Here is a 12,684-nt window from a genome sequence, read left to right on the forward strand (position 1 = left end):
TAGAATGTAGTCAATCCTGGAAGAGTCACAATATTTTTTACTATAAAACGTAAACCCCTGAGAGTTTCCTCTCTTTGTCCTCCAGACATCCACCAGATCCAGATCGTGGAGCAGTCATAGCTTCATAGCTTCATAGCTCGAGTGCGTCATAGCTTGACGCACTCGAGGGGCCTCTATGTAGTGGCTTCGATTAGACCAGTCTTTTAATGGGTCTAGGAGGACATTAAAATCTCCTCCGATAATCAGAGGGGAGGTTACCTCAGTTAATTTAGATTGTAACTTACAGATGTAAGACGGATTATCGATATTTGGACCGTAAAAAGAGGCACATGCTAACTCTGATCCTCCAAAGTCCAACAGTGCCACTAACCACCTCCCTGCATGGTCAGTCTGTACGGATTTAATAGAACAAGAAGCCCCCCGTTTAATCAAAATTGCTATACCTCTACTGTTGATCGTTTGTTGCGAGGAGCAATAATATTTTACCCAAGAGATTCTAGAAAATACTGAGCGACACTCTACAAAACTTAAGTGCGTCTCCTGTATGAGACAAATCTGGGCAGGGGAGAGTTCTAAGTATTTCAGTATCAGTCTTTCTCTACGGGGGCATCTTAACCCGTTTACGTTCCAGGAGATAAAGTTGACCTCACTATCCCTTATAAGAGTTCCTGCCATCAACCTGCAAACCCTCAATGCCAACCAGACGGACATTACTTAATATTGAGATGAGGTTTTTTGGGGGGATTTTCACCCACTGCTTCCCACCCACCCGGCCCTCTCCCCCCTTTCCCCTCCCCCATCCCTGTGACCCCATGAGGAACCCTCCCTTCCAATAGGGCAAGGCCATTCAGTCACCGCTCCCTTCGGGCATTTTATCCCTATAGTTGAGAGATAATCCAAAAGTATGTTATGTTTGACCGTGTTGAATGCTGTGGATAGGTCCAAAAGGACTAATGACTCACTGCCTCCAGCAACGATCATTCGTCTCCCTTGTTCTGAGACTGTGAAACAGACCAATTCGGCGCTGTGTTGGCCTCTGAAGCAGAACTGCATGAGTCGAGTGTAGTTCATTAGTTTCAAGGAAAGCTAAAATGTGTGTGTACATATGCAATCTCCTTTCAGTCTTTTGCTTGATGTATTTAACAACATGGCACATGTGGCCATCTTTGAGTCTCCCATCCTGCCCTCCTGCATCTACACCTTGTCGATTACTTAGGCTAGTCTGTCACTTTGGAATTGTGTTTTACCTAACCTAAAAAAACATGACTAAATCACAATTTTTATAAACAATGTATTGTACTGAATTTTGAAGATCTTATTTAAATATATATTCTTTTTTATCTGCTCCTTTTCTACAGGGAATGTGGGGCTGGAACATTTGTAAATTTTGCAACACTGGAAAGAGATGGGAAGCTTCCATATACTTGGTGAGTGTCCTTTAAAGTCAGAAATAACTTATCACCGGAGTTTTTCTTTAAAATTATTAGATTCTGATTCAAACCGATAATGCCTTAAAATACATTACTTGAAGTTCATTGCTCTGTGGGGTAAATCTATTCTAAGGGGAAAAAAAACCAGGATGAGTATATGTTTTCAAACATGACACCCCGGGAATCTCCTACAGTAAAATGAAACACCACGTTTAAATTAAAGTGGAATTTCCAATAACTGATCACGGTGAGATATGGCCTGTACCTATTACACAAATTGCAAATGCGCCTAATATTGCTTCTCGGCATTAAACATCTATGTTATTATAAATTCCCATCGTGGCCATGATAATCCCACCCAAACTCATAAACGTTTAATGTCTAATTTTCAGTGTAGGTAAACCAGATGATCTGTGGATTTATCTCAAATTCACATGCATGGCTGACTACCCTGGTTCGAATTTGCAAGTGTCAACTTCTTCTGGGGATGAACACAGACTGTATCTAATCTATTTACACGTAATGTGCAGCTATATATGTCAGTACATGCTATCTGGCAACAGAGGAATATTGTTTGTTTGACACTATTACATTTCTTCCTAATGTACCATTATACCTCCATTGGCAGAATCTGGGCACTTGTATGAAAAGTATTGTGGGATGAAACAGAGTAGATAGAAAACATGATATGTTGGGTAAGCATTTTTAAAATGCCAAGTCTGCAATATGTTCTACTTGCTGGGATACTGTGTTGGGAGTGAGCATGTAAAGTATAGGTTTTTTACAAAAATTGGAGGTTTCATCAGGACTAACATCCCTTTCTAAATTGCCCATGGGGAGCTTCCCTTCTGCAAGGGTTCTGGAACAGCATTCACAAGTAGCCTACAGTAGGATTCTGCTCTTGGAAAAAAATATAACAAAATAGAAATTGTGAATCATGGACAAATTGTTCTCCCCATTATAAGAACTGTGCAATAAATACACAAAAAAGATTAAAATAGCTCCTTGAGTTACTACTGACATTTCATTTCTCTGACATCACAATACACAGTGTCACCAATGAAATACGTGGTGTTATCTTCGTTCTGGTGCAGTGTACACTAATTTCCGTTGTGACGTGAGTGGGCATGCCTGCAAGATGACAGAAAAGGCATTATATCAAAAATGTTTACCGGCACCCATAATCCTCCAATTCAGTGCCAATAGGGTTATCCCCTGTTACAATGTCTGCAGGTTATTCCCTGTTACAATGTCTGCAGTGTGCAATCGGTTTAAATTTTTAGCCTGACAGCAGCTGACATGGTGGCCTGAGTAAGTGGATGGAAAAAGTGATACTAACCAGTACCAGACCCACTGAGATTCAACTTGGGGGCATCTAATGCTGTTGTGGAGCCGGTGCCAGGGACCATGGTGACCAGTGGGCCTGGTGGTGGCATGGTCGCCTAGAATGCATGGGGTTAAAGGACATTCTGAATTGAGGAGGGCCATTTGCCCATTCAATAGGCATACAGTGAGCCCCAGAGAATGGAAAGCAAAGGTAACAATGGCAATACTAATTGGCCTACTGAGCATTACTATAGATAGCCCAAATCAACTCCTAAAACATACGCTAGAAAAAGCCACTGCAGACAAACAGTTGATGATTAATTGGGTACGGATGACATTTGATGAACAGCATACCCATCCTTATAAGAAAAAAACGATTTCCCGTTAGATTGCCTGGACACAACCTAGACAAATTCCTGTCCTAACACTAACTGCTGAGAAAGGTGGTGATTGCTGAATATCTTTGTAAAACCCTTCCTACTAAAATACTAACATTGAAGTGGGTTAGGTAACCCATGTGTATCCACAAATAGAGATTGCAGGTGACAGCATTGCAAGATACTGTCATCTGAAACACACTGAGGGACTCAATAATTTAATACAAGAAGAGAACAATGGAAGGTCGGAAGATAATTCAGAGATGTAGTGAGAAGCATTGAAGGTGGTGCTTGGAGGTTTGCATATGAGAACGTCGATAGGTATTCAGTCAAAATTGGTAGGGAAGTGAGAGAGATTGAGCTTCCTATGTTGTCCTTAGAAAGACTTGTTGTGGTTGAGTGCGACAGTGGGACTTCTCTCATACATGTGAAATTTCAGTATGAGAAGGTCCTGTACAGACTGCAATACCTAGGTTTTAGTGAATTCATGGCCATTCAACACTTCAAGAGAGGTAGGCCAGACAGAATCCTGACAAACCTAGTAATGGTCGAAGTACAGCAAGTATCTATAACTGCCTTATGAGATGACAATGGGGAAGTGCAAATACAGACTGCCAAACATTATATGTTTGCTACATATTGCACAACAATTTACGCTAATTCACCTGAACTGCACAATGGTCAATTGTTTGAATTCTTTGCTGGTCAGACTCTCTAAGGCTCAGAGGTCAGTACTGAAAATTTATTTTACGACACAAGACGGAAGGAACCAATCAGTCAATTGGTAGAAACCAATTGGTTTCATGACTAGAGGTACATTTCCTGTTTCTATGTTGTCTTAATCGTTGCTAGCATCCAAGTTTCTGGAGGTTTATGGCTCAGTGCAAGCAGCGAATAGACTTCCTCTCACAACTCATAATACGCATCCAAAATCAACAGGGCTTCCAATTCCCCTCAGGAAATATTGCAAATTGTTAAATCTCTGACCAAGCCTAAACCAGACAGCTCAATACCAGAGCCTACTGTCGCCCACTGTAATGGCCTAGCGTATTTCTTTCTCAAACAAATCGCAGACATCTACTCTTCCTTCCGAGATATTTAACTGGGAGCCAAATTCTTCTGTAAGTGGGGTAGCTGATGGGAATTTGCCGATATGTCTATCTACCTTTCTAGAGATTACACCAGACATTCTTTCAGTGCTTTATAGCAAGGTGAAGTGAGGCTACCCTCTCGATCCTGCCCTTTCTCATATCCGGGTACAAGGATCTGAATACATCTTCACGGTCTTGCTGGACCTACTTAATCTGTCATTGACAAGTGGTCTAGTTCCTCCTGCATGGAGAAACACAGTAATAAAAACCCTATAAAAAACTAACTTGGACCCACTATGTTTTAGGACCATTTCTTTACTACTTGGATTTGGCAAGGTATTGGAGAACATTTTTATCCAACACCTTTCTCTGTTCCTGGAATCCAATAGTATCCTGCATCCCACTCAGACAGGATTTTGACTACAGCACAATATTAAAAAAGTGTTTCTGGCAGTGGTTCAAGAGGTCAAGATGCTGCAGGATCTTGGAGGCTCCGCAACCATCATACTCCGGAATCTTAGAACGGTGTTCAACATAGTAGATCACGAATCCTTGCTCAGAGAACTACCAATGACGGAATAACTGACAGTGGTTTAAAACACTTACGTAATTTCTCATGGACAGGACTTTTCAGGTGTTTGTCAAAACATGTTATTCTGACACCTTTTCCGTGAAATGCAGAATGCCCCAAATATTTGTACTTAGTGCAACGCTCTCTAATTTCTACATGCGCCCTCTCACTGAGATCATTCTAGCACTTGGAATGTTGATCATATCTTACACAGGCAACACCTAATTAGTGTTCTCCAGCTCACCTGAGCAAGGGCTAAATTCCAAACGAGCTGGTCCATGACTGAAGAAAGTAGCCAGCTGGAGGGCCCGGTGCTGAATTAAACTTAATGGAGACAAAACAGAGGTCATGCTGTTGGGCAACACTTTGAACATCCAGCCTCTATCAGGCTGGCCTGACTGTTTAGGAATGCCCCCTTCCCCTAAAACCCCCATAAAGAACTTGGGGACATGGCTGGGCAGTACCTTTTCAATGGAATCTCAAGCGAGGAAACTCGGCCAGCTTCTATGGCCTTCTGAATGCTTCTGAAAATTTTAGATCTGCTTCCCCTTCTTTCTAGAAAGCTTGTTGTACAAGCTCTGGTACTATTGTGCATGGTAGTGCTGTGAGAGCAAGAGTAAACTCACTGTATCTGAGTGTACCACAATATGTAAGCAAAAAGGCTATAAGTTATACAAAATGCAGTGCCACGCCTCTTGTAAAACACCCCAAGATACCGATCAGCTCAGAACGCTTCACTGGCTCCCAATTGAACAGCGGGTGAAGTTTAAGGCTCAGTGTACTTCAGCTGTACATACCATGGAGGACTCTGAGGTTGGCTAATGAGTGTTCCTCAAATTCACAGGATGAGATGCAGAGGCCATTCTTTCTCCTCTCTTGTTCCTAAAACATGGAACTCCCTGACAAGTAGCCTGTATCTGATGGACAATACACGTATGTTCAGGAAGTATCTGAAAACCTGGGCCTTTGGAATTTAGCGTCCCTGCCTATCATGATGCTCCGGTGAGCATTTGATGTCAGCTAGTGTTAGTGGATGCCAGCACTAAGACGCCTATGGATAGTCATTTACTTTACACATCCCAATAGAAGAGAATAGAACTCGCAAGGCATAGTGATAGCACCAAAACAAGATCAGAATGGGCTGGCAGGGCCTCATGCAGGTCTTTATCAATGCTTAATGTTGTCTAAAATACCTTCAGCAAAATGTGAACATGTAGACTTCTGTCTGAGCATGGGAAACTCACCAAATCTCTGCAGGTTTATATACATGATGAAGGCTGTACCAGTATCTGAATGGTTCCTCTTCTGCTTCACTAAATATCAAAAGTGCATTTGGCACCTTGAGGAGTAATTATTTGTATCAGGCATTCAAATGTATAACCTTTGGGCTAGAACTTCTAAGCTGGGTAGGACTCCTCTATACCTACCCAACTGTCAGATCTGAACAGAAGACATTGCCTCGAAGCAATGGTGAGTGGGAAGGGGCACTCACCAGAGATGCCAGCTCTCACCTTTACCATTAGCCCTGGTGGCAAAACCCCTGGCTTTCCAAATGGTTCAAGTAACCCATTGATGTGGGCTCCCAATACTCACAATAGTCTGGGTGTCTACGTATCCAGCGACACATATGATTTACTGAAGGGCATCATGGGATAAGCATTTTTGGCATTGAGATCAATGATGAAAACTACAGCTATCACACAATGGTAGCATAGCCCTCTGCAAATTAGTTACAGTGTCCCAATTACAGCACTATTTTGTGAATCTTCTTATTGTGTGTTGTGGTTCATTACAGACCTACAGACATTATTTTTAAGTCTGACTAGTCTGATAGATACAGAATGGCATTGGCCAAAGTACAGCCCGTGCTAGTCAAGGGAGATCTGGGTTGGCTAGATTTTGAGTTCTATTATATTGTAGTGCAATTGCATTGAGCAATTTGATGGATGGCGACAGAGAGTCATGTTTTTAACAGGAGGGCATTGGAACTCTCCTACTGGTGTAGGTGATATGGTGTGAATTGGGGATATGTTCCCTCTCTCTAATCTAAAGCAAAGTACTGCTGGAAGTGCTCCCTGAAGAGAATGAAATAGCAAATGGCTTGGGAACCAGATCTATCCTTGTGATCCCAGGGTTTAATAAGATAACATGCAGGATAAACATTGGTGAATAGGCAAGAGCCAGACTGATGCAAGTGGGAGACCTCTGTACGTGGCAAATGTTCTGCACATGTATGCGGAAAATAGAGAGACATTTGTTTTCATAGAGGTCAGTTCTAAGTGCATGGTAGTGTTGTGAGAGCAAGAGGTCTTGAAAATTCCCACATCACATAGCATGCCTCTAGGGTGGAAATTCCCCTCTGCCAAGCTCTTCTTCTGTTCCAGTGTTTGCCACTGGGCAGGAGAGGTCAGAGGAAGACTGGGCCAGTATACAATACAATATTATCAGGTAGTGCCCGATTCAAATGTATGCAATTTCATTTTCTCCACTAGACTTACCTGCCCTTGAGAAAAGAGAAAAGGGCACATGCTGGGCTTGACAGTGGGTACCCCTGGTGTAGACAGGTTGATGCTGGGTTCTTCTATGTGGTTTGAGAATGCTAGTTCCTTCAAACATATTGAGAAGCCCACCCATACAAATACCAGATATGCTGACAATAATTCTGTGATGAGAGACTAGTTCGGCATCCGCCACCCTTGGCAATGTAGGACGGATGTGCCAGAATGAGGAAGGCAAGAAATGACTGATGTTACTCCAAGTATTAGTAACAGTAAGTAATGTGTGTTCGCTGTATGCCCCTTTGTTTGTCGGTTCACTTGCTCATGTAGTCCGTGGGTACTGAACATTGCAGTTTTAATACATATTTTAAATGCTTTATTCTTTTATCTTTAAGGTGTTTATTCATTTTTATTGTTTTAACTACAATGTATTTGTATGCATTGCTTGTTTATATCGTTTATGGCTCTGTGCCAAATAAATTTATATTGACTGACTGACATCATAGATGTTATAGAAGGTTGTAAAATGCTCCAGACAGTAAATGCCATCACACACACTGACTTGACTGTACAGCGGATGGTTCCCCTTCTATATTATAGATAGATTGCGACTGAGCTGCCTGAAACCATCCTTCACCCACTTGTAGTTTTAGAAACCACTATTCTCCCTTACAGCAACCATTTATTTTTTCAATAGTTTATTGCTTCTTGCAAACATATTTTATCTACTTATGTTGAAGATGACACTGGACACCCTACACGATGCTGCATCTTTATTGAGTAATTATCTAAAATGGCAACAATAAGGATGGCATGTTGGAAATAATGAAAACTGCTAATAAAATCAATTGCTGAGTATTGTGGATTTCTTGGTGAATTGGGTGAGGCCATTAATAACGGATTTCTTTAGATCAAAAGATTAGATTGGATTCACTGTTCTGGTGCCTTCCAGGGAATTTAACAGCTCCTATCCAAAGCAAAATGCAAACTGTATTGTATTCCTGTGGCTGGCTATCCAGATCATGACAGTTTAATATATTCACAACGTAAAATGTTGTTAGACCTAGCATTCTTGCCCTCGTATTCCCCAAACCTTTTGCCTTCACTCCTGCTGTTTTGCTGAATTCATTTTTGTAGTCCTTAGGTCTCTGTGCACTTTACTGCTGCTAACCAGTTCTGAATTGCTTGTGCTCTCTCTCCTTCAAACATGGAAACATTGGTTTACACCTAATTGGCACATTTAATTTACTTGTCAGTCCCTAGTAAATGCTACTATATGTAGCCAGGGCCTGTAAATCGAATGCTATTAGTTGGCCTGCAGCACTCGACGTGCCACCCACTAAATTAGCCTTTTAAAACATGTCACAGGCCTGCTGCTGCAGCCTGCAGTTCAGTTTTAAACTGCTATTTTGACATGCAAAATAACCTTTCTGCCAGGCCTAAACCTTCCTTGTTAATACTTATAAGTCACATTTAAGGTAAGCCCTAAAGACTTATAGGGCAGGGGGCATTGTATTTAAAATGTAGATCCTTTGTTACGTTTTTTATATCCTAGCAGTTAAAAAACTCCTAAAGCCATTTTTCTCTTTTGTAAAGCCTATCTCTCCCATTGACTAACACTGGGTTACCTTATTAAATTTAATGAGTGATAACATTGGATTGGGAACAGGTATTGATATGCTGTTTACACTGAAATTATTTGTAATTTAAACTACTCTTAAATGGTGAAGTGAGATTGTAAGTCACAATTCTAAAAATGCCAATGGCATTTTCTTCTCATAACCATTTGTGCCTTCTGCCAGTGTCCTGGGTAACGTGCCTGTGAATGGCTCTACTGTTGGAGTCTGTGGATTGCTTCCAGACAGTAACCCAAAGGAGGCTTAGGTGTGGGCAGGATGGGCCATCCTGGCAGGAGGACTGGGAGGGTCTGCACTCAGCCCCACTTATATTTCAAAGGGCTTTGCCTCCTGTACATACAAATGCGTTTGACACCAGGTCTGCCCTGTTATTTGCACCCTCAGACAGATTGAAGTCTTGACAGGGGAAAGAGAAGACCTTTCCAGAACCAGAGGTGACGGTAGTATAGGGAATCCACCCCATGCAAGGGCTGAACCTCCTGAGCTATTGTTCAGAACACTACTAGAACTGTTGACATTACAGAAGAAGGACATCCCCGTTGCCATAGGCCTACCCCCGGGCTGAGGCCTGCCTGCTCTCTAGGAATGAGGACTGCTTACCTTCAACACAGGCTTACCTGAATGACTCCAGGGGTCAGTGGACTGACCTGTGTGAACTACAGGGACATACAAGTTCAAACGAGCTCCTTGCAAATGCCCAGCTCACCTGATGCACTGGACCTTCCGGAGGCTTGCTGGCTTCTGTTGGAGAGAGTTCCTAATCCCAAAAAGGTGCCCCCGATCCTGTAGCCTTGGCTGCCATCACTTTGGCAAACTCCAGAGAAGAAAAGGTAAAATCCTGAAGTTTGGGCTCTTCGCAAACACGAATGGGCCCCTTCTCACTGAGACTCTGCCATCCTTGATGACCACCAATGAGAACCTCTGGTCAGGCCTGCTCTTCGTGCAACAGCGACTGCCAGAGATGACCAGCAAAGTAAGATGTGCACTTTGTGCAACAACGACAGCTTGCATTGACTGCCAACAAGAGCTTACAGCAATTACAGCCTGTGACACCGGATGTGCTCTTTGCGCTACAAGGATGGCAGCCCACGACACCCGGCCTGTCTTCGACCATCCACAATGCATTTCCTGCTCATCACCGTTTCCTCCACCGCAAATGTACTCTTCATGTGTGATGAAGGCAACTTCTTCAGCGGGACTAACCTTGTCCCTGATTTGTGCTCCATCGCAGTCAACCTGAACTTGTGAATGTCCCCCGGTCTTGTACGACCAGATAACCGCGAGTGGCACTTTGTGTTTTTAGGTGCTATTTTCACTAAAAACTTTAAATTGCATTTCTCTGATTCTAACAATTGGATTTTGGTCATTCTGGCATAATTATATTTATAGTGTGTTCTGTTTTCACTTTATTAGTGTTTGTGTGCTGCATACATACTTTACAAATTGCCTCTAAGGTAAGACTAACTGATTTGTGCCAATCTGCCAGAGGGGTAAGCATAGCTTAATTTAGTGGCTCTTGTGGTTTACCCTGACAAGGATTGTGATTGTTTCCTGATTGGGGCGTACAGCCCCCTCAACCAATAAATCAATTTCCTACAAATATATTCAGTGTTGCAGGGAAGAAACTGTGATGGGAGCTGTAGGTGTTAGTGTTTTTTCGTATATGAAGCCAATATGTTTTGAAGGGTGTCTTTCATAGTCAATACATATTGTTTTGTAAACAGAAACCCGAGAGGAAGCTCACAACTCTAACGTAAATCAGTTTAATATTGAAAACAAAAAAAATGAAGCAAAATCTGTATCGACTTAAGCTTATTGTACAAAGTATTCCATTCTCAGGGACCATTCTAGTCCAGGAGTTACAAGAAAAACAGTCCCATAAGGGGAGCATTTCTTTGCACATGAAGCAATGGCTCCACAAGTTGAGACTACCAGTCCCACTAGAAAAGTGCTAAGGTCCCACTCGGAAGTACAATATCTCACAAGAGGAAAAACACATGAAAGATCTTCAAAAGCATTTTTAGTGACTGCATTAGCCAGAAAAAAATGTGTTCTTGAAGATGGAAACAGAGAGATAGAGCTGGATAACTCTTAGCTATTCAAAGAAGACGCTGAGTTATTATGACATACCTTAGGAAGTATTGAAGGAGTCTAGAATTACATCACACCTTTCCATTTTACTAAACGTATACTTGTTATGATATGCTTACTTATAGGGGATTTCACCCAGCTCTCTTCATCCATTAGTTTGTGTTGTATCATCCACGTTCTTCTGCCACCCACTACATCATACAGCATGGGATAGTGGGAAAGTCGACTTCAGCTGCTGGATAGGCTTACTGTGATTAACGGCATTCTGCTCTTTCACAGGGAGTACAGCCACAGCAAGTATTTCCCTTCAGTGCCAGGGAGTACTAAAGCGTTGCATGTTTTTTGAGGCCAAAACATATTTTTGTGTTTAGCCAATGTATTTTTTAATTGCCATGGTTCTGGCAGCTCCACCAGCATTAGGTTATACAAAAACCACGACAAAAGGAAACAAGCACTGCCAAAGCCAAAATGCAGGCAGTCAACACCAGACCTATTGCCTTTGCCAGTGCTTCTGATTATGATAATTTAACAACAAACATGGAATAGGTAGCAGACAGAAGTGAGAGAATGTAAGAGAAAAGGCTACACACAAAGCCGACATATTTCTGTTCCATTCCTTCCACGAGTAGGAGTTTTGCAGCTATCCCTATTCCTAGATCCAGGATCACTGCAAACGATTGTGAGATTTCTCAAAGAAGATGGCCCGGTCCGCTCCACTCCTTCCCTGAAAGTTTTGGGGGAATTCGTCAAGTGGGGGCTGAGAAAAAAGGGGGGTCCCAAAACGTGTTTTCCCCATGTTATTTTCCATAGGACGTTTAGACACGGCTACAGCCCGAACGGCTGAACGGAATTACAAGAAATTTGGCAAAATGGTAGAGTCTGATTCGCAGATCACGCTTTTGCTTAAATGGTGGAAATCCCTCCAGTAGTTCCTGAGAAAATCAAAAGAGAAAACAAATATATCTATAAGCGCGCACCGTGCGTGCACCGTGCGCCACCGTACGCGTACGGTACGAGTACGGTATGCGTACGGTACGCATACCCTGCGATTTTCCCCCCAAAAAAATTGGGGGGGCCTTAGGGGTCCTTGTGGGACCCCCTGAGCAGGTCTAGGGGTTAGGGTGCTTCTACCCTGCAACCTTTTTGAGTTCTACACGTTTGATTTTCTGCTTTCTTGTGCCTCATCCTACCAAGGCACAAGATGGCTGCCATCAATTTCTGTTTTGGAGTGTTGACAGATTGTGGCAGCCAATCAGCACGAGCTGCATGCTCATTGGCTTTCAACACTTCAAACCAGGAAGTGTTGGCAGCCATCTTGTGCTCGGTAGACCGAGGCACAGGAAATCAGAAAAACAAACGTGTAGAACACAAAAAGGGGGCAGGGTAGAAACACCCTGACCCCCTAGGCCTGCCCAGGTGGTTCCACAAGGACCCCCAAGGCCCCAAAAATGTTTTTTAAAAACCCGGTCTGTTTTTTTCAAATTACCCCCCGGGGGGGGAACCAAATCACGGGGGCATAGTGATAAAGAAGTGTGGGGGGCCCCAATCCCCCCCCCCCACACACTGCCCCGGGGACCGCCGTCCCCCGGGGCAAAGCAGCGCAGCCCCCTGGCGCATACTGGAGGCTCTTGGTGGGCTAGTTGGCCCCCAGGGACCCCCAGTA

General features: G+C 43.0%; 1 protein-coding gene across 6 annotated transcripts in view; it reads left to right on the forward strand.

Moving 5' to 3' along the window:
• PTPRO (protein tyrosine phosphatase receptor type O) overlaps positions 1-12,684 on the forward strand; it is a 1,002,672-nt gene that overhangs the window by 763,177 nt on the left and 226,811 nt on the right. For all 6 annotated transcript variants that reach the window (XM_078674019.1, XM_078674018.1, XM_078674014.1 and 3 more), the window contains exon 16: positions 1,359-1,427. In XM_078674019.1, coding sequence (XP_078530145.1) covers positions 1,359-1,427 — 69 coding nt within the window. The remainder of the gene's footprint in view (positions 1-1,358; positions 1,428-12,684) is intronic.

The sequence above is a fragment of the Lissotriton helveticus genome, chromosome 1_1 (assembly GCF_964261635.1).
Source record: "Lissotriton helveticus chromosome 1_1, aLisHel1.1, whole genome shotgun sequence".
NCBI lineage: Eukaryota > Metazoa > Chordata > Amphibia > Caudata > Salamandridae > Lissotriton > Lissotriton helveticus.